The 22,829-nt window shown below is 44.3% G+C and overlaps 1 protein-coding gene across 2 annotated transcripts in view; it reads right to left on the bottom strand.

Annotated features, from left to right (window-relative positions):
* Window positions 1–401: 401 nt before the first annotated feature.
* Window positions 402–22,829, bottom strand: part of MSMB (microseminoprotein beta) — a 65,977-nt gene continuing 43,549 nt past the window's right edge. Inside the window, exons 1-4 of one of the 2 annotated variants that reach the window (XM_008524316.2) lie at window positions 9,111–9,211; window positions 4,728–4,833; window positions 3,703–3,808; window positions 402–645 (exon numbers count right to left, since the gene is read on the bottom strand). In XM_008524316.2, the coding sequence (XP_008522538.2) occupies window positions 516–645; window positions 3,703–3,808; window positions 4,728–4,833; window positions 9,111–9,113 (345 nt within the window). In that variant the 5' untranslated portion in view covers window positions 9,114–9,211 and the 3' untranslated portion in view covers window positions 402–515. Of the gene's footprint in view, window positions 646–3,702; window positions 3,809–4,727; window positions 4,834–9,110; window positions 9,212–22,829 lie in introns of those variants that run through there. The other variant, XM_008524315.2, reaches the window with a different exon arrangement.

Genomic DNA, 22,829 nt, shown 5'->3' with positions numbered 1-22,829 from the left:
AGTGGCAGTGGTCCCCTGAGTACAATGCACAGTGATCTACTGAAGTACAGGGGAAATAGTGTAACTTTTATTCAGATTTGTTTATTTATTTATTTTTATTTATTTTTTGTGTTTGTGAGGAAGATTGGCCCTGAGCTAACATACATGCCAATCTTCCTCTATTTTATGTGGGATGCCACCACAGCATGACTCGATGAGCAGTGTTAGGTCCCTGCCTGGGATCCAAACCTGTGAATCTTGGCTGCCAAAGTGGAGCACGCGAACTTAACCACTTCACTACCAGGCCAGCCCCTATTCATATTTATTTTTTGTCTCCTCCTTTAAATGTTTGCATGCTTTACAATGTGCATCATATCAGTGTCCACATAATTTCTAAATTAAAAACACACATATTCAAGTGGTTGCTGAAACATTTTTTACTGATAGGTAGGGTTACACCAGCATGGACTGTTAGAGGCCATAGGAGAATGAGGCCAGCCTGAGAAGACGTGAGCACCTGGCCTACTGGAAGCACATTACATTATCCACCCACTGACAGGACAGGTCTTTTCTGGGTCATTCCGCTCCACCACCTTGTAGCTGCAGGTCTTCTCGTTAAAGATTTTCTCGCACTTGGTTGTGTCATAATCCGCAGGTATAGCAACGCTGTCATTGAGACAAGAGCAAAGCTTGTTAGAAGGGATAGGATACCCGGGCCTCCCCAGGGCCAGCTCTGTGCCGGAAGCAACCCACACTCTAGCTGTTTGGGATGCCCCTCACCAACTTAAGGTCACCCATCAGCTGGCAACCCCACGGTGCCACCTTCAGGACCCAAACACATAGAACCTGGACTATGAACACATAGACCATGTCTGACCTTGTTCCTGAATTCCAGGAACAATGTCAGGGCCAGGCAGCTTGTTCCCGCCTGGCTTTTCTTGCCCTCCCTGCACAGGAAGTGGCCAGGAATACTGCTGCTCAAATGTTGTCCCAACTCCCTCAAGGTTGTCCCAACCCTTGCTTGGAGGCCTGTTAGATTAGGAGCTGGCTCAGCCAACAGGAACAGAGTCACTCCAGGCTGGGATCATGGAGCCCAGGGAGAAGCTGATGAAAACTAGGGACCATCTCCCCAGGAAACTCCACCCACGCATTCAAGGGAGCAAACAGCTTTGGGCTCATTGCTCTCTTGAAACCCGTCCATAAACACCACATTTCAATTGCCCTCCCCCAAAGTGTACACAGAAGCAGCCATGCCCAGGGCCTTTCTGACAATGTTTCCTTGGAAAAGGTGACTCACTTTAACAAAAGAGGACGTTTCAATCCTCTTCCCCCAAAGGGTAATCTGGAAACCAAAATGAGTTGGAATAAGGTTTTCACAGGGCCCCTGGGTGCAGGCCTGGGTAGCACAGAGGCCAGAGCAGCCTGGCCGCGGGCCTCCAACCCCAGGCTCCATTGCCACTGGGCAGCTTGAGATCTGGACAGTGTCCCCTAGAGAGTGCAGTGGGTCAAAAAAATTCTCCCAGAGAAAATTCAATCAAAACCTGTATTTTTCCAGGGCAAACAAAGAAGTTCACGAGAAAAACTTGCCAGGCTGTGAGGCAATTACAAGGAAAAGGAGTTGGCTATGAACACAGGGAGAAATGCACACATTTGCTCCATGTGGATCCATGTGCCAAACAGGATAGGCAACATGGCAGAAAAGAGGAAGGGGCACCTTGAGCCCAGACTAGGTGCCAGTTACTGTTCCAGGCTCGGGGAACACAGAACTGGCATACAGAAGGCATTAAATATTTTTTTGAGTTAATGAATTTGTATGTGGAATCTCGTTTAATTCTCACATCCGCCTGATTATCCTTATTTTACAGTGAGGAAACTGAGGCTCAGAGAGATTAAGAAACTTATCCAGGGTCACACAGCTGGTATGCAAGGGAATGGAGATTCAGACTCAGTGACTCTGACTCCAGCACTGAGGCTCTTCCCACATCACCTTTCTACACTAGGTCCACAGAACCCTAGAAGAGGGTTGTATTGATGTGGCTGTGATGACACAGCACTGACTGGGGTACAGGGGTGTCAAATCCGAGTGACATGGATGCTTTGACCACTTTGGAGGTGCGCTCCCATGTCAGAGAGGAATGGCTCACTAGCCCTTAACCTGGCCAGTACAATCACACTCCGGAGTCAGATTAACATGATGCGAAGACAATGGCAAATTTCTGGAACCACAGAATCAAGGTTTAGTTGTAAGATGCAGTGACCCAGCCGGGGCAATCACTAGGAACCTGCTTCAGGGAACCAGCCAGGCCGTCTCCTGATGTGATATTCCTCTTGTTCCATGAAGCACTTAGCATGGGGCATGCTCAAGAAATATGTTCAGAACTTTCTGGACCCTTAACTTCAGCAGCGCTCGAATATTCTAAGTCAAGTGCTCGCTCCTCTACTCATAAGACTCTCTGAAGCACTTGTTAAAATTCAGATTCCTCAGCATCCTATAGATTCTGATTCCACAGGTTCTGGGGTGGGCCCCAGGAATCGGCATTTCATCAAGTTTCTCAGATGAGTTTGTGGTCAGGCAAGTTTGGGAAATGCTACGTTATGCCAACGCTTCTGTCATCAAAGCCACTCCTGTTCTTGCAAAACTCTGAAGGCTAAGGCTGACGTGAAAACATCAGATGGATTTGAGGTGGGAGGATGGGGAGTGGCTAGCATGGATGTTGATACTGAGGAAACAGGAAAATCAGGGCCACACTGCAGGTATTCTCTGTTCTATTGGCCTGAGTACAAGATCTTTGGCGTCCACAGTAACCTAGCAGAACACATCTGCACGACCTTCCAGCTGACTTGAGTTAACCTTGAGCAATGAAGCAACATAGGGTTTAGAGGACAAGGCGCACTACAGATCGTCCTTTACGCCTCACATCCATTCCCTCTGCGTGTGTTCAGATCCACTCCTCTTCTTGCAAATCGCCACAGGCCAAGGCTGAAGTGAACTTCTAGAAGTGAAGTGAACTAGCAACTTCTAGAATAGCGTCAGACCATTGGGTACCCTTTCCTGTCTTCAGCAACTATCTGGATATAGGTATTTAATAATAAAGATATTTATCAAGTTTCAAAAACCACTTAAAAGAAGTAAGATGGAGGTGGAAGCAACCCAAATGTCCATCAACAGATGAATGGATAAAACAATGTGATATATATCTCTATATATACAATGGAACATTACTCAGCCTTAAAAAGGGAGGAAATTCTGAGACATGCTACAACATGGATGATCCTTGAGGATGTTACACTGAAATAAGCCAGTCGCAAAAGGACAAATACTATACGATTCCACTTAGAGTTGTCAAATTCATAAAGACAAAGAGTAGAATAGTGGTTACCAGGAACTGAGGGGAGGAGGGAATGGAGAGTTAGTGTTTAATGGGTACAGAGCTTCTGTTTGGGGAAATGAAAAAGTTCTGGAGGTGGGTGGTGGAGATAGTGGCACAAAAATGTGAATATACTCAATGCCACTGAATTTTATACTTAAAATGCTTAAAATGCTAAATTGTATGTTAGGTATGTTTTACCACAATAAAAAAAAAAGAAAGAAAGAAAGAAAGAAATAGGACTGACAACTAAACCCCTTGCAGGATGGGATTTTGAAAGAGAGTAGCTGTTTCCCCATTGAGCAGCCCAACGCCAGCTGCATCCCCATCTAGGGTCTGCTGGTTTGAGACTTACGTGTTGCAACAGCTGATTCCATGTTGGTCACAAGAACACTCCTGACAGCTCTTAGTCTTCCACTTTGAGTTCATCGGGTGTGTGACTCCATCCAGATCCTTGCATTCTAAAATAAAACATGTGGCCTCGTCAGTGGAGTCCCCAGGGCATGCAACCAGAACAAGGCACAAAACCTAGGACAGTCTGAAGATGGAAACAAAAATTTCCAGATTTTGTTCCTGAACAGACATTTCACGAAAAACTAAGGGCCTCATCTTGAATCAAATAACTATTATGAGCCTGGAGGAACATGGGGCTAAGTTTTTCCCTGCTGGTTTATCTCTGGATAAATGCCTCATTTCTCAATTTCTCTTTGCTTTGGTCCTCAGCTCCAAATGCACATGTGAAACATCTTGGGTATTTGGGAAAAAAAAAAAATCTATGCTTGGGTCCCACACTAGAACAATGAAATCAGAATCTCTGGGCATGGGACCCAGGCACTATATTTTTAGTAAGCTCCTCAAGTGATTCAAATGTTCAGCCCAGGGGGACAACAACTGGTTTAGATCCTTGGACAACAACTGGTGGTTCCAGTGTGCCTAAGTGTCTAGAAGCATTGGCATCACCTGAGGCCGTATAGACTCCAGGCCCACAGAATCAGAACCTGTGTTTTAACAAGATTTTCAGAGGGTTTGCACGTTAAAGTTTGAGAAGTACTGCTTTGGAATAATCAATGGTTCTTGGCTCATGTAGGAGTCAGTTGAGAAGCTTTTAAACATGCAGCGCCTACCTCAAAGATTCTGATTTATCTGGTCTTGGATGGGGCCTGAGCATTGGTAAGTTTCAAAAATTTTCCAGGCAATTCTCATAGTTAGAGTTGAGAACCACTGTCTGATATAAATGGCAAATGGAAGGCCCTCATTTTACTCCTTTTCTCTCTCTGCCCTAACCCTCCTTCTCACGTAGATTCAAAGGCTGTCATCTGCCAACAGGTTACATCCACCAGGCTGCAATGACATAATAAACATAGAAAAGTAGGGACTTACCATTAGGTAAATTGCCTGGAATGTTCTCACGAGGTATGACGAAGCACTGGGCATTGCATACAGTCACAAAGGTGGCCAAAACCAGGAGGCTGCCCAGAAGAGCATTCTATAAGGTAAAGAAGGGTCAGGAAGGAGAACAAATGAATTCAGATGGTAATCATTGACTGAGTGTCCTGTAGGGGGTCCCTGCTGGGCTGGAAATCGCAGACTGAGGGTCCTCTTCCAGGATCCCTGCTGGGCTCTGGCTGGTGGTGTAAAGGTGGGGCTTCCACTCTCAGGTTAGCTACCAAAGGAACGAGAGCTACACAAGTTACTAAGATAAACTGGAGAAAGAGCTAAAGGTGAGTCAGAAGTAGCAGAGCCATGATGATAGGGTGCTATTTCATTACAGAGGAGTTCAGGAAACCCTGTGGAGAGTTTATTTTTAGCTGCTTTGCAGAGTATGTATAATTTAAAGGACAGAAATGAGGGAGTGGAAGAGAGTTTGGGGAAGATAATAAAACATTGACAAAGACACAGAGACAAAGAAAACACAAGAGGAGACTTGATGGAGCTAACTGGGTCGGTCAGAGGTCTTAGACTATGAGGCTGAGAACTTCATTTTCCAGATGATCAAGGCATCAATGATGGCTGCCTGAACATATCAGTCTATCTAGGCTGATACTGGATCTGTAGGACAGAGAAAAGTATCATCATGTTGCTCTTGTTGTCATTTTGAGATGAGAAAGCTAAATAAACAAACTTTAACGTGGGAATTTTTAGGAAACTTTTAAAAAGGAAGATGGGGTGAGGGTACTTGTTCTATAAATTTCTAAAATTAATTATGACCTGATGCTAGTACATTACTGATATAAGAAGAGAAAGAAGATGAATAAAGGGAACAAAATAGAAAACCCGAGAAGTGTATTTACAAATATATATAAAAGTTTAATAAGGTAAACTTAGTCTTTTAAGTCTGTAGAGAATTACTATTCAATAAATGGCATTAGAACAAATGGTGGGCTATTTGGGGAAGAAAGAAAGTTAATTTCCTACCTTCGTTCACACAATGAAATAAATTCTAAAAGGACTCAAAGGTTAAATTTTTACAATAAGATCATAAACTAATCACAGAAAATATAGGTAAATATTTAACTTATTCTACACACAAAAGAAAAAGAAAAGAAATTGATTTGAATTGTAAAAGTTGTAAGTCCATACACAGAATTAAAAAGCAATTACCAAATTTGGAGAACAACATCATTATATGAAGTGTTTCTATATATCAATGAGAAAAAGAAAAACAGACTAGTAGAAAAATGGCAAAGGAAATAAAGTGGCATTTTCACGCACACACATACACAGACCCAAATAGAAATGATGAATAAACACATGAAAAAGTTAAATTCACTGATAACACAAGAAATGTAACTGTGTAAATAGAACCATCATGGGATAATGGCAAGAACAATTATTTAATTCCTAATATCTAGAGGCAAATAGAGGCATTTATGGGAAGTGAAATACAGAGGGATTGTTTATGTTGGAACAGTTTTGATGGAGAGCAAGTTGATAGTGCATATCCAAATTCTTAAAATTATTTACAACATCTGACTTCTCCTTTTCACTTCTAATACTTGATCCTAAGAAGAATGGCACAGAGATGGAGCTAGACTTCTCAAGAATGTTCACTGCAGGGGCAAAACGAAAATAATCAAAATGCCCAAGAACAGGGCTGGTTGAGAACATGGTGACTCAGAAAAAAAAGCTGGTAAGCTGAGGAGATAAGAGACTGTGAAATGACAAGAGCAAATGGTCACTATGTATCATTAAGTGAAATAACCCTGGTTACAAAACAGTTTGCATAGTGTGATTCCTGTGATGTAAAAAGATACAGATAGAAGGAGATGCTCAGAAACAGAGTGCACCAGAAGGTTTTGTACCAAATTTTAACAAGTCATTTTGAGTTATGGGGTTATGACCGTTTTCTTCTTTGGGCTTTTCCTCTTATTTTCTAAATTGTCTACAATGGAATGCATTGGTTTATAACCAAAAGAAACACATCGACTTTTACAAGAAACCATGATACCCTTGACTCACACCAGGATTGAGGTTGCACCATTCTGTCTGTTTCATTCTTTTGCATAATCTTCAGCTTAAGATCATTGTGGAAACCTGAATTTTTTCTCAAAAAAAAAAAAAAAAAAAGCCAGACAGAATTTCCGATCCCTTTATCCACAGAGGGGGCACCTGGGGGGCATTGGTGTTCACAGGAATCTTGGAACTGAGTTATGGAACAGAGAAGACTATGGGGACGAGCCAGGGCTATGGGCCAGTGTGAGGAAGGGACACAGAATTCCCAGATGTCCCTCAGCTCTGAGAAGAGGCACCAGATTGAATGACTAGGGGATGGAGTTCAAACACGGTCATGGGGGAGAGCAAATTATTCAGTTTTGAGGTTCCCCAATTAACAATGTCTCACAGCCTGCCACTAGCGCGCGCGCTCTCTCTCTCTCTTTCTCTCTCTGGGCCTCAGTTTCCTCCTCTGTAAAAACAGAGCTTCTCCCACCTGGGTGGGCACCAGAACCACCGAGGGAGCTAACAAGGAACGCACAGTCTCAGGCTCATTGGAGAAGGACAGGCTCAGGGCCTTTGCATCTTTACCAAGTCCCCCAGGCAAGAAGAACAGGAAAACTATTAAAACCAGTGCTGCTTTAATGTGCATAGGACTCCCCAGCAGATCTTATTAAATAAAATGCAGATTCTGCTTGGTGGAACTTAAGAGTCTGCAATTCCAGCAAGCTCCTAGGTCATGCCAAAGCTGCTGGTCTGAGGACCACCCCTGAGCAGAGAGCCTCCAAAGTGCCTTCTTGTTCCCATAGTCTATTCTTTCACCTCCCTTCCCTCCCATCTTTGCTTCCTTTGCTGCATTCAGTAAACAGGAGCCCTGATACGTGCAGGCACAGCAGACAGTGGAGCCATGAGGCAGGCATTTGTTAGGGTTTCTAGCTGGTATGGCTTCGCGCCGGCCTTGGGGTAAAGCAAGCTGGCAATACCTCTAGAACTGTGTCCTTTTAATTAAGTTGCTACTCCTTGAAGGGTCTTGCCCTGCATGACCAAGAGTCAGGTGTCTTCAAGGGTCAGAAGCAGGGCAGCGGCATCACTGGTCTACAGCTTACAAAGTTCCCGTGAGGCTCAAGGAGAGAGTCTGAGTGGAGCAGGGAGGACCCAGCCCCACGGTTTTTCTACCATTACCAGCTCTGTCGCAAGACAGTTTCCTAGGCGTGGCCGAGGGAAGCCTGGGGTCCATTCCCAAGGACCCTCTCCAACCTCACTTGCCTCCTCCTGGCCGCTAGCCACTTCCTTCCTCTTCTCCTTTGCACCCCTGAGAGCAGCCAAGTTCATTCCCTTTTACTGGCTCTAGCAAAGGACATTTCGAGAAAGACCAACTTTGAATTAAAGACAGAAAGGAGGTCTAGATGGGTTTTTATAGATTTTGATGCAATTTTTTTTCTTAATACAACATGATACAGTGAAAAGGGCCTAGGGTGATGGTTCCCAAATTTTGCTAAACATTACAATCACCTGGGCAGCTTTTGAAAACCAGCATTCTGGGGCTGGCCCTGTGGCATAGTGGCTGAGTTCACGTGTTCCACTTCAGCTGCCTGGGTTTGGATCCCTGGCGCAGACCTCCACCACTTGTTGGCCATGCTGTGGTGGCGTCCCACATACAAAATAGAGGAAGATTGGCATAGATGTTAACTCAGGGCCAATCTTCCTCACTAACCACAAAAACAGAATTCTCAGCCCTCACTACAGACCAGCTAGATCAGAGTGTCTGAGGTGGGAGTCAGGTATCAGCATTTTTCCAAGATCTCCAGGTGATTCCACTATAAAGCCAAATTTGGCAGCCACTGGCCTGGGGAGAGAGACACCTGGGTTCATGTCTCAGCTTCCCCACAGGCCTGTGGTGAGACCCCCATGGCAGTGTCTTTTCTTCCCCAGGCTCGGTTTCTTCCTCTGTAAAGTGATGCAGTGCTGTAGCTCTGAAATTATATTTAATTTCACAAATCACTCACTCAGGGCCCGAGAATTAGAGACACATATGGAACGTAACTGAATCCCAAAGTTATTGAAAGAAATAACAGCTTTGATCTTAGAGAACAGAAGTAGTGCTACATTCATTATGATTTCCCACACTCCCAGATGCTCATTACACTCTACACATTGAATTGCAAGTAATTTACAGAAGATTCATAACCAGGTCACATTTACTGTTAAATAGAATCCAGTACACAGCATACATCATGCAGGTAATACATACATTTAATACAGCATATTAAAATAAGGAATATGTATTTTTTTTTTCTTTTCTGGTCTTTATGTATGAAGCCAGTTACCTACCATTGTGAGGAGCAGGTGTCCTTCCAGGCATATGCATCCGGGGAAGGGCACACCAAACTTATATAGGAGACGGCAACCACACTTCTGGCATCATTAGGAAAGTGTTTACATAGTTAGCTATCAACATGAAATTCTGGTTTCAGATGATGGATGATGTATGAGTTGTTCATAAATCAGGTCTCCACCTCAATTCTATGTTTAAACTTGTCATCCACACCCCTTATATCCATTCCTCCTTGACAGCAAAGAGTGAAACCAGCAAACAGCCATTGATGATTAAGTATCTAGGTACTAAAGTTTTTTCCTTTTTGCAATTACTGATTATAGCTTTTCTCTGTTTAACCCACCCATTGTTAACTGGCTGCTTAGGCAATATGCTGTCTGACTCCCACTAGGCTCCTACAGATAGCATCTCCCTGGAGCCTGGGTCACCATGGTAATGGGTGTGTGAGCTGTTTTCCAGGAATTAGAACTCCTTGTCCACTTCAGGCCGGTTGAGACCACCAGCTTATCAACTGGGCCTGTGCAGATGTCTGATAGATGACCTTTTGATGTCAAGAGGCTAAAAACTCCACCCTCAGATCATGCTAACACCGCCATTTTGTGAGCATGGGTCCTATGAAGAGGCATGGACTCTGACTACGCTTGCATAGATCATCAATGATCTCACCTCCAATCACCTACCTCTACATTTCAGATTACCTTGTCCCCATGCCATAAATATCCAAGTCCTTATTTTCTGGGAAGCGAATTTGAGGCTCCTGCTCTCGCTTCCTCACGTAGCTGCGTTGTGAGTAAACCCTCTTTCTGCTGCAATCTCGTCGTCTCGGTGTTTGGCTTTCTGGGGGGGCGGGCAAAAATGAACTGGTTTGGTAACAAGAACAGAGAAGAGAACTCCCCTTTCCTGAGCCTTCACCTTATGCTGGGTGGATGGTTGGGCACATGACATGTTATCTTATTTGATTTCACACACAAAGAAGCAGAGGCTGAGGGATGCCAATCACACAGCCAGGTAGTGAAGCTGACCTTTAAAAAGGCATAAGAATAGCTTACTGGGTCAGCCCAGCAGGCTCACCAGGGCACCACCTGTAAAGTTATTCTGAGAGAACAGAAATGCCCCAGGCCACCTTCCATGCAGGAGAGAGCAGCTCTGGGCAGCCTGGGTTTCCGTTGACAAGCCCATGGGCTCAAACAGCTTGAACTTTCTAAAACTCTTCTTGAATCTTGAGTCTTTACTCCTTGCTTCATCAAACAAGCCTTCCTTCTCTTTGTTCAACAGTGATCTTCCCAAAAACCCTGCTTGCCCTCCTCATGCCCGGGATGGCCTTTGGGAAACAGCAACAGGCAGAATCTCCTAGGATGTTTGAGAGAATTTGGATCAGTCAACATACTTGGGCCGCCTCAGACTGGGGGGGCTTAAACAACAGGAATGGATTGTTCTGGAAGCTAGAAGTCTGAGATCAGGGTGTCCTCAGGGTTGGTTTTTCCTCAGGCCTCTCTCCTTGGCTTGCCGACGGCTGCCTTCTCCCGCTGTTTTCACCTGGTCTTCCCTCCGTGTGCACAGATGTCTGTGTCCTAATTTCCTCTTCCCATATAGACACTAGTTGCAATGCCATACATAGGTTACAGCACCTTGTTATACAGGCTGCTTTTCTCATCTAGCAATGCCAGGGCCATCCTTGCATATCAATAAATACAGGTCTGATCACTATTTTAATGGCAACATTTTATTCCACGGGATGGCTGAGCCCTCATTTACTTGATCAATCTCCTCTTGTGGAACACTCACGTTGTTTCTGACTTTTTTTTTTAACTACGAAAACTAGGTTAGGAATTTTATCCTTTAGAGAAAAACTTCCCCACACTTATGCTAATTTCCTTAGGATAATCATAGAGGTAGAATTTCTGTGTTAAATGTATTATTATTTCATTATTTGCTCATCTGATAGGTGGAAAATGTTATTTTGTTTTAATTTACTTTTCTTTGATGATTAGCAAGGCTGGTTATTTTTTGATGTATTTATCGGCCAACTGTATTTCTTCTGTGAGTAGCCCATTCACTCATGCCCTTTACTTATTTTTCTGTTTTAGGGTGTTTATATTTTTCTTCTGGATTAGTAAATACACTCTTAATATATCTAAGAGATATTAATCTTCAGCTGTCACATATGTAACAAATATTTTCCTTCCTTTTTTTTTTTCTCCCCAAAGCCCCAGTGTATAGTTGTACATCCTAGTTGTAAGTCATTCTAGTTCTTCTCTGTGAGCCACCACACAGCATGGCTACTGACAGACGGGTGGTGTGGTTCCACGACTGGGAATGAACCTGGGCTGCTAACGCAGTGACAGCATGGAACTTTAAGCACTAGGCCATCAGGGCCGGCTCTTTTCTTCCTTTTCCATAGTCAGAACATTGACTCTGGAGTTAGATCTAAGTAATAAGAAATTTTCCTCATTTCTATTTTTATCTTTAAAGTAATATGCTTTAAAATATAGAGATCTTAAACTTTTACTTAGATCTATCAAGTAATTATTATACCGTTCCTGCATTTATTTATGTATAGTTAATAGCTAGAAAGGTCTTGAGGGCTCTTTCTGGGGTTCATCACATTCAAAACATTTTAATTCTAAATATGTAATACATGCGCACGATGAAAACATTTTTAAAAAGCGCCTGTCTTCCACCTGTCTCCCAGTCTCTCAGTTCCTCTCATAGAGCTCACGACTGCTACTCTTTGAATATCTACCTTTCCAGAGATAGTCTACAGATACACGTGTGTGTGCACCTGCTTTTTAGAACACAATTCTGAAATCTTGCTTTCTTCTCTCAGTGCTCCATTCTTTCTGTGTTCACTTGCCTTTGAGCTCCATCCTCATTTTTTTAAAAGCTTTTTATCTTAAAATAATTGAAGATTCACAACAAGTTGCAAAAATAGTACAGAGCATTCTGTGTACCTTCACTCAGCTTCCACAATGATAACATCTTAAATAATCATCGCACATTTTCAAAACCAGGAAATTGATGTTGGTCCCATAGCGCAATAGTGTTACTAAGCTACAGATCTCACTCTGATTTCATCAGCTTTTAGATGTGCCTTTGGTGTGTGCAGTTCCCATTTAACACCATTCCACTGGGCTTTCTGGGTCTTTCCACCCATTTTACTTTTGAAGCAGGGTGAGGTAAGTGGAGGCACACTGATACATGTGACATCTCACACTGGTTCTGTCACTTGCCCAAATTAACACCAGACATTGCCCAATCTCTTCATAATTGACAACCTTTTGGTGGTTTTTATAAAGGTCCTTGATACATTTTCTATTTATATCTGTGTGTGTGTGTGTGTGTGTGTGTGTGTGTGTGTGTGCATGTGTTTGTGTAGTAAATCTGGTGTAGTAGGAAAAGTCTAGGATTCACACTACTTTTTAAATATTTTACATAATTGTCCCATACCTTTTCCCATAAAGATGGAAATAATAAAATATAAGCAAATATCAGAGATCAGTCCAAGAAAAAAAGACTTCAAATACTTACTTTGTGGAGCTTTTCTGAAAATTAAATAAGATAAAACATCCTAAAAGTAAGTTCAGATCCGGTCTCTCCTAAACCAGCTTCTCGTCTTGCTCAGTGTCCCAGGGCCCATCAGCTCCTCCGTGACCTGTGTCCCCCTCACCCCTCTGGCCTCATCTCCCTTATGGGCCCCTCGTGCACTTCATCCCAGCTGTCCTCGCCCCCCTTGCTGGCCCTCGGACACCTCTAGATCATTACTCAAATGTCACCCTCTCGGTGGGTCCTTCCCCGAGCGACTCTACAACCTTGCACCCACACGCCAGCCCTCACACTCCTCTCCTCCCCACCTTCTCTGCCTTCTTTTTCTACAAAGCACAGACCAGCATGCACCTAAGACACAGTGACCTGTTTGTCATTGTCTGCCTCCCCCACCTGGACCATCAGCTCCTTCAGAACAGGCACTTTGACTCTTCTGCTCATGGATTTATTCCCAACACTCACAAAAGTGCCTGGTATGTATTCGGGGCTCAACAAATACTTATAGAACGAATGACTGATCAAAAAGTGCTTTGCACAGTTCCTGACGCCCAACACGGGCACTCTAGACGGGAGCCATGGCTGCGCAGCTGCTGTTGCATGAGCTGAGAACAACAACAACAGCCAGCAGGCCTGCAGTGACATTTAAATTAGAGCATGTGGAAGGGGTGTAGAAACTGTAAAGTCTGTGTAAACAGAGAGTGAGAGTTATTATTGTACGGCTGTTTGTTGATAACCTTTGTGTTCACTAGAGACGTTCTTCCTTGTTTGGACAAGTCCCGGGGTCTCCGCAGAGCTCCCAGCCTGTCACAGAATAACCACGCACAGATTAGCTTGTCCCCGACAGGATGCAAAGCTTCTGTTCCGTGGTCTGCCTGACCAGCTGACCATTATACACGCTTGTCGAGGCGCATGTGTGCTCCCCTCCTTGTCCCAGGTGTCTGTGCGCTCTATGCCAGCCTCTTCCTCCACTCAAGTCACCGCTGGCCTCTGGGGGCATTTGCCACACCATCCCAGGCTCCAACCATCAAGAGAGAAAAGAGTCCATTACCCTCCTTTGAAATGGACTTTCAAGGCAATGAGTGCTGTGCCAGTGGATAACATTGCTGTAGTTTAAAAGGACACAGTGAAGGAGCTCTCCTGTGAAGCTGGCTTTCTCGACAGCCAGGTGTTTACAGGGATGGGTAATGTCCTGGTGGGGTTAGTGTTCTAGACCATGATCTCGGCGTGAGAAATCTGGGTATGTGGACAAAATCACCGCTGATCTGTGAACCCACAGCGTTGTACCAAACTCCCAAGAAGCCCATAGATGACTGTCGACCTAACAAGGTCCCTTCATCACCCGGGGGAGGAGAAGGGAACGTATGGAGAGGCCGCCCTGCAGCAGCACTGTAGGAAGGATTTTCCCTGCGATGTCTCTGAGTATTTCCACTCTACAGATGAGGAAGTGGAAGGCCTTCTCACTATCCCACAGTTCATAAATGAGGCCACCTGCTTTGGAGCTAAGATCTGCTGGCTCCATCCTTCACTCTCTCCTGTATCTCACTGTATCTGTCGACGACAGTCTCCTCTTTTAGAAAATGCAGCCTGAGGAGCTGGGTGAGTGCAGAATCAGAGCAAGAAGATTTAGTGTAGAGGCTAGGACAGAAGAAGGTTCTAAACCACATCGTGCCCCTAAATAGCTGTGTGACCTTCGGTAAGTTTCTTAACGTCTCTGATCCATGTTGTACTCATTTATTAAATAAGGATAATGATCTCCGCCTCAAAGGATTGGCATGAAAAATAAACGAGAAATGTGTCTAAAGTGTTCAGCCTAGTGCCAGATAAAAGGTGATGTCATCTTTTTTTTATAATGGCCAGTGCCACCAAGCAACAGCAGTTTGCTGCCTCCTTTTCCCCCAGGAGTCTGGCGGCCAAAGCCTCCTCTACTCTGGGAAGTGGTAGAGATGCCCTACTCAGTTCTGTCTCTGTGATGTGCCATCTGCTTTCACAGTGGGGACAGTTCCACAAGCCACAAGCACGAGGCCACGCTTCCCTGGAAACACACACTTCTCTTCCCATCGTGTGGTCTGCAGCTGGTGATTCTGGGAAAAAGGGAAAGTGGGAGCACCCACCTTCTATGGGTGGGTGATTTCAGACACGTGGGTTTTTCCTTGTTAATTTCCTTTCAGTTGTAGCGTCAACTTCACATTTTATGAGATACCTTGTGACATCTCATCATATCTGCTAGGTAAACACCTTTTCTGATGATCCCCAAATCTCGCTGCCTTCAGTGTGGTCCTCTTCTGTAATGTCACAGATGGGCCTTTGAGAAAAGATGAGTGAAGAATGGGCACATGCAGGAGTTCTGATGCATTCGTTTGATGAATCTGTTTTCACTGAGTGCCCATTCAACACTTCTGATTGCACAAGAAATGCTTCCTTTTAGGTCCCCATTTAGGGTTATCTTATTTTCAGAAATACAGCTTTCCCTAACTTGATCCAGATGGATTCATGTTTGCTAAATTGATAGGTGGCTGGTCTTGTAACTAAATTAACAGAAATTCCTGCCTCCCATGGGAGACAGATGCTACAGAAAAGATATGTCTGGCCCTTTATGTGTATCTATTGTTTCTGCCAAGTCGATTTTACAAGTGAGCCTTTAAAATGTTTAATTGTAACAAACTGTATTATATCTGTTAAACAGCAACTGTTTAATCAGTAGCATCTCAGAGGCGGAGGGGCCCTCGGAGGAGTGTGCGCTCTGACTTTACAAACAAGGACTGAGATTGGCGGAATCCATTGACTAGCTAGTAGATTGTGGATAGAGTTCCATACGTGGTCAGGGAGAAATGACTATAGTTCAGGGCAAAGGACAGATGAAGAATGAGAGTCAGTGACTTCAGGTCATCATCTAAAGTACAGAAATAGTAGGACCAACCTGCTTCACTCCCAGGGCTATTACAAAGACTCAGGGAGTTGACAGATGGCAAAGAGTGAATATAAAATACCCTATAAACTAGGCTTTTCTTGCTGTAATTATAACAAAGAATATTCAGGAATTCCTGGTGGACAATTACTGGTCTAATTTTTTTTTTTTTTTGAGGAAGATTAGCCCTGAGCTAACATCTGCCAATCCTCCTCTTTTTTTGCTGAGGAAGATTGGCCCTGAGCTAACATCCGTGCGTATCTTCCCCTACTTTATATGTGGGATGCCTGCCACAGCATGGCTTTGCCAAGCAGTGCCATGTCCACACCCGAGATCCGAACCGGTGGACCCCAGGCCACCAAAGCAGAACGTGCGCCCTTAACCACCGCACCACTGGGCCAGCCCCACTGGTCTAATTTTTAATCTCTTAGGATGAGCTGTCTTTGAAATGGGGAATATTGTTTTACCAGCAGAAGCTCAGTCCTGGTAACACTCGATTGAACAGGTGGCAATGGGAGAGAATATGCCATCCTCTGTCACCACCTAAAACCTAATAAGCTGTTTTAAGATGGCCTAGGGAAGCCAGGTTTTGAAATGGAATCTTCACAATGGACATTGTTCCTGTGGATAATTTCTCATGGAGTCTAGAAAGCCAGACAAGAATGGTCAAGGCACATGTTCCCACCATGCCTTAGGCACACTCTTGTATTTTCTTTACTGTTTGTGGGACTTTGGGCTACTGTGGTGAGAGGCGTTACCTCCCCTGACTGCTGTTTGCCATACAAAGGAGGGCGGCCTCCGACAGCATGTCAGCCAGCATGTGAGGTCCTCAGCACCCCTCCCTCCACTGCACCAACCCTATCCCCACCTATGGATCAGCCCTCCAAGCCGCCTGCCCCAGCTCTGCCCCACGGAGCTGCTCAGCATCCACAGAGCCACACAGCTCCCGGCGGATGCCGCAGCAGGGCTGGGTTCCCAGCATCAGTGGGGCCCCCACTCACCAGTCTTCAAGCCAGTTATTGGACTCCCATCTGTGGCTCTCCAATCCTTCTCCAGAGCCTTTCCAAATTGTTATCACTTCTCTTAAACCTCCCACCCACCTGTGCCTCCTTCACACCCAGAAGATAATCTCACAGAGAAGAGAGGTGAGCGCTGCCCCACCCACTGCCTACACATTGACCTACATCTTCTCCTATTCCCTCAACTTTCCCTCTGGGTTCCTTCCCTGTTCCCGATGTGTCATCTTTTTTTTTTTTTTTTGAGGAAGATTAGCCCTGAGCTAACATCTGCTACCAATCCTCTTTTTTTTGCTGAGGAAGACTGGCCCTGAGCTCACACCCATGCCCATCTTCCTCTACTTTATACATGGGACATCTACCACAGCATGGCTTGCCAAGCATGCCATGTCCACACCCGGATCCAAACCCATGAATCCTGGGCCATGGAAGTGGAACATGCTGTGCCCCTGGGCCGCCCCCCAATGCGCCCTCTTGATCCCATCCCTCACCCGTCCTCCAGCCTCACTGTTGACAAATGGGCTTGAAGGGGCAAATGGGAAAATATCCAGCCCCTGAGAATTGTCAAGTTCCCAGCCAGGGGAAGAGCGATCCTCCCTGAAGGGTGGTCCTCCCTGAGGCCCACCCAGCCCCCATCAACTTTCCACTCTAGAGTCTGATACTTGCCATACCCCATGGCAGGCCCAGCTTCTGCATTAGTCAGGATATTGTCAGCCGTGCTAGAAAAATGAACTCAAATGACCATAGGCAAAAGGAAAGGATTTGGGTTCAAGAGTTCCGTTCAGAAGTGAACTAGCTTCTAGGTTTAGGGGCTCAGCCTATGTCAGGCCTTACGATATAGTTTTCACTCTCCAGAAACCAGAAAGATGGAGGCTGACACTGTTCCATGTATGAATTTATGCAAAATAAGTATTTCCATTTTCTTCAATGCAATAAGACGAATTCACGTGCACATGCCAAAAGACACAGCAGAGGGTCTTTTACAGCATGAGGGATGCTGGGCATGGGTGGCAGTGAGACAGAGATTCTGCAGTTTCAACCAAAACTCACAGTGAGACTGTGATGCCACAGGTAGAACAGCAAGAACTGTCACAGGTGTGGGCTTCCCGGGCCATCCACAGACACCGTAGAGGCCATGAGCCATGTCTACCCTGGGCAGGTATCAAGGAATGTGCTTGAAGCTGACAAGCCAGGGACCACAAAGACTGCTGGTGAAAATAATCTTTCTTTTTTCTCTAAGGCAACTAGAAAGCTTATCTAGAAGAGTGTGAAAACAATAGGTAAAACACTGAAACAAAGAGATGGAGCTGAAGCAAACTGAGAAATCTGAGAAACAAATCCAGGTCTTGGTCCAGAGAACGGGGAGAGCTGGGCATTCCCATGGGGGCTCAGAAGTCTTGTTCATCAAGTGGATTAAAGGCTATTTGGTCAAGGATGGTGTGTTTACAGCTTAGAGCAACTGTGCAAAGAACCCAGGAACGGCTGCCTCTCTGACCTTGATGGGAGTTGCCCCAAAGACTGCACCCTTTGTGAAGCTGATGTTTGCTTTCTTTTGAAGATAAGGCAATGACAGTGAGGCGTTAGTGACAGATGGTTTGTTCCTTCTTTCTGGGGTGGTATTCAAGATCTTGAACACCCAGCATGACTCGACCACTGACCTAGAGTACAGTTGCAAGCAGTCTGTCCGGGGGACCCTGCTGTGCCAGGTGTTACCTCCTCCGTCTCGGTGTCTGGTGAGGTCTGGAGGGGCTGGGATGTTCAGCATGGTGAGTGGAGGTGTTACGTTGCATGGTAATGCATTACAATGAGCTGCAGGGGCTATGTCAGGTCAAGTCAGGCTGCCATGTTGCCTTCAACCAGCTTTAACAGGTTTTGACTGTATGTCTCAGCCGTCTCCTCCTTCCTCTTTGTGGTTTCCTGTAAGCTAAAGAGACCATGTTAAGCTCGTTCTGAGCAGGGCTACTGTTAATGTCTTATGGGGTCAGTGGGCTGGGTAACAGAGACACTCAGGGGTCTCAGGGCAGTAGCCATTTATCCACCAGTACATCTGAACTGATGCACACCAGCATCACCAGCCCTGATTCTCTCTCGTCATAGAGCACCACAAAGTAAATGCGGCCACCAGAATCAGAAAGAAGAAAGTTAGCCAGCAACCTTCACAGTCTCACTACGAGCAGTGGTGGCCAGACCACCTCAGGACCGAAGGCTAAGAGGCAGGAGTAGGGTGGGAGCAACACATCAGGCCTCTTGTAGCTTACATACATTACCTCATTGAGTTTTCACTGCAAAACTACAAAACATTCTTACATCTTGCAGGTTGGATAATTGAGGTTTAGAAGGATGGAGAAATCTATCCAAGGTTTCCAGGTGGTGAGAAAGAGGGAGAATTTGAACCCAAGCCTGCTGACTCAAGGCCTGGGCTCCTTTGGCTGATGCTGTGTACCTCACACCCCTCTGCCTGAAGGGCCAGCAGCAGCTGGATTCCATGAAAAGAACTAAGCACCATTAAGCGGGACCAGGATGGCAGCTGCCACCTGGATGAGACCTCAGGCCCGTGGAGTCCACTGCCCTCCTCCTTTCCTTCCTCTTCCCTTGACAATGAGTTTGAGCCTCCCATGACCTTTGGCCTCAGGAAATTCCAATAGATGCTAATCAGCCTAATAATTTAGGACGGGGTTAACAGCCCACATGTTTTCATTTTTATTTTTCAAACCCTCCCTTATAGGTATTCACTAGGAAAGTAAACACCTGGCAGACTTGGTTACTCATCTTTGCCATGGTGGGCACAGTGAAAAGAGCGTGCTGCCAATTTAATGCGAGACAGTGGGCAAGTCGCTCACCCTCTCCGGGTCCCATTTCATCTTTGGCAAAGGAGGGAGTCGGCCCTCTATCGGGGTGGCAAGCTCAAATGTTTACAGGGGCAAGTCAGGCAACCTGACCCAGTGGAGTGGGTGTGGTGTTCAGATATCAAACACAAGAGGAGAGCCTTCGCTTCCCCAAATCAACCCTCTTTCTCCCTTTTCTCTCGAAATGCGTATCATTTCCAGTGTGTTTCACTTTTTTGATAGAGACATATGTATAACAGATATGTTTTTACTGTAAAAGGAAATGAGGTGACCGTGAGGATAAATGCCTGTGGACGCAGCCCAGTTTCGGAAGACAGTAGGGGTGGTGGGTATTGTGCTGGCCCAGGGCGTGAGTCACCCTTGACTAAAGGGCCAGCACAAATGTCCCGAGGCCAATTGTTTCAAGACCTCAGTAATGCCAGACAAGGAGGAAATCCAGATTTTATGTGGTCTCCAACTGTTACATGATGGCAAATAATTCAATTATTTAAAAATTTCTTTGGGGCTAAACGAAATGTGTTTGTAGGCTAAATCCTGCTTGGGACATTTCGAGTTTGTGACCTCACTCCTAGGTCACCTCTAAGGCCCTGCCTGCCTGGGTTCTTTAGAAAGCAGAGAAAAAACTTTCCTGTTAACATTTTGTTGGGAATGCAATTCCAGAGAAACGAGAGTGAGGCAGGGAAGGAAGGAGAGAATAACACACGAGTGAGACAAGGAGCTGGTCACTTTGAAACGAATGAAGCCGATTTCTCTGTCTTGTGGGATGTCTTCAAAAAGTCTGCGTGAAACTCCTGTGTCTTGAAAGTGTTGAGGAGGGAGGGCATGGAGGAAGGGCGGGTAATGTATCTGCTAGCTTCTTCCCATCTCTTCTCTCCTGTTCGTCAAAATTGGAGTGAATTCTAGAACTAGCTTCTGGGCTGCAACCACCACCTGCCCAAGCAGCCGCTGGGGAAGACAGAGCTTCCATGGGTAAACTCCTGCACAGGTGCAGCTAGCTCTCCCTTTGGTGGGTAATGTGCGTGGGGCTCTTGGTATGTAGTGGTGGCAGCAGCAATGTCTTAAGCTTGATGACCACTAAAACAGCAGCGGACATCACTAGCATGGCTCCATCCAGAATGCAAGGAATGTGGCCCAGGCCAGAGTAGGGCGATTGGTGATGCCAGCAGATCTGGGATGGTGTGAACACTAAGTTCAATACAGGCCCCTGTCCATTACGACATCAAATAATTGAATATGAAATGGATCATTGGCCAGCATCTAAATTGCAACTCTACTCTTCCAATGAAAGCCATTTTCTTCTTCCTCACTGTCTCCATTCCTTCTCTACTTCATTGATATAACCCCAATATCCTTCAGATATATTTGTTCACGTGTACAAAGTAGGATATGCAAAGAGATTCATTACAATATTGTATCTGGTAGCTGATATTGGAAACAATCTGATCATTGAGTAATAGGAGACTTTTGAAGAAGTTTTGGACATAGACTTATAGAAAGTTAAAGGACTATAACGGAATAATATGAACAACTTTATGCCAACAAGTTAGGCAATTTAGGTGAAATAGGCAATTCCTAGAAAGGCACAAATTAATAGAAAATCCAAATAGAACTAAATAAGTGAAGAAAAGAAGATCCAGGCCTAGATGGCTTCACTAGTGAATTCTATTAAACATTTAAAAAAGAAACAATGTCAATCTTCACAAACTCTTTCAAAAAATAGAAGAGGAAAGAATATGTTCCAGCTCATTCAATGAGGTCAATGTTACCCTGATATAAAAGCCAGACAAACAGACCACAAGAAACAAAAATTACAGAACAATCTCCCTCATGCAAAAATATTCAATAAAATTTAGCAAGCAAAACCCATCAACATAAGTAAAATATTATATGTATGTCCAAGTGGGATTTATCCCAGGAATGCAAGGTTGGCGCAACATCTAAAAATCATTTAATGTAACACACCATATTAATAGAATAAAAGAAAAAAGCTACATGATCATCTCAATACATACAGAAGCATTTGACAATATCCAACATTCATTCATGATAAAATCTCTCAACAAGCTATGAATAAAATTTCATAGTTCTTTGACCTGATAAAGGGCAGCTACAAACAACCTACAGCTAACATATACTTGATGATGAAAGACTGAATGTTTGCCCCTCAACATTAGGAACCAGGTAAGAACGTCCACTCTCACTACTTCTATTCAGCATCACAGTGGTGGTTCTTGACGTGGGCTCGGTGAGCCGAAGAGTCGAAAGAAAGATTTCTTGGACTCTCAAGGTCTGGCAGTAGTGCTCTTTTATTTAGAGAATAGTATGGAATAGCATGGGGACAGGACCCATGAGCAGTCAGAGCTGCTGATGCTGCCCTGAGTTGAGGGTTAGGGCTAAATTTATAAGGCACGGATACATGACTTATTTTTACTGGAAAAAGAAAAGATGATGTAAAAAGTCATTAAATGATTTCAGTGCAGATGGGGTCTGGTTATTGTGTGGTCATATAACTTTAGATACGAATCTGGTCATATAGATTGGCATGTAGGGCAGGTCACCTTGGGCTTCTCTACCTGGAGCAGCCTTGACCCACATCAGTTCTAACCAGGGAAATTAAAAAAAAAGAAAGAAAGAAAAGGAGAAAAAGGGGGGAAAGACAAGAAGGAGAGAGAGAAAGAAACAAAGGTAAAGAAATTAAAGGTACCTAGAATGGAAAGGAAGAAGTGAAACTGTCTTTATTTGCAGACCACATGATCTGTATGTAGAAAATCTCAAGGACTCTACTCCAAAAGCATACTAGAACTAAAAATGAATTTAGCAAGGTTGCAGGATACAAGATCAATATATAAAAATCAATTTTATTTCTACATACTAGTAATCAACAATCGGAAAATGAAATTAAGGAAACAATTCGATTCATAATAGCATCAAAATGAATAAAATGCTTAGGAATGAGTTTAACAAAAGAACTGCAAGACTTTTGCACTGAAAATGATGAAACGTTGCTGAAAGAGATTAAAGAATATCTAAACCAGAGTCAGCAAACTATAGTCCTTGGGCCAAATCTGGCCCCCTGCTTGTTTTGTAAATAAAGGTTTATTGGAACTCAGCCATACCCCTTTGTTTATATATTATCTATAGCAGCTTTTACACTACAGTGGTAGAGTTGAATATTGCCCACAAAGCCAAAAATATTTACTATCTGGCTCTTTACAGAAAGTTTGCAGACCTCTGATCCAGATAAATCTATGTTCATAGAGTAAAAGACTCAATATTGTCAACATGAAAATTCTCCTCAAATTGACCTATCAATTCAATGTCATTCCTATCAAATCCCAACAGACATTTTGTAGAAATTGATAAACTTCTGCTAAAATTTATATAGAAATGCAAAGGACCTAGAAT

The sequence above is a fragment of the Equus przewalskii genome, chromosome 1, assembly GCF_037783145.1.
Source record: "Equus przewalskii isolate Varuska chromosome 1, EquPr2, whole genome shotgun sequence".
In the NCBI taxonomy this organism is placed as follows: Eukaryota; Metazoa; Chordata; class Mammalia; order Perissodactyla; family Equidae; genus Equus; species Equus przewalskii.
This window is presented reverse-complemented; position numbering and strand designations above follow the sequence as displayed.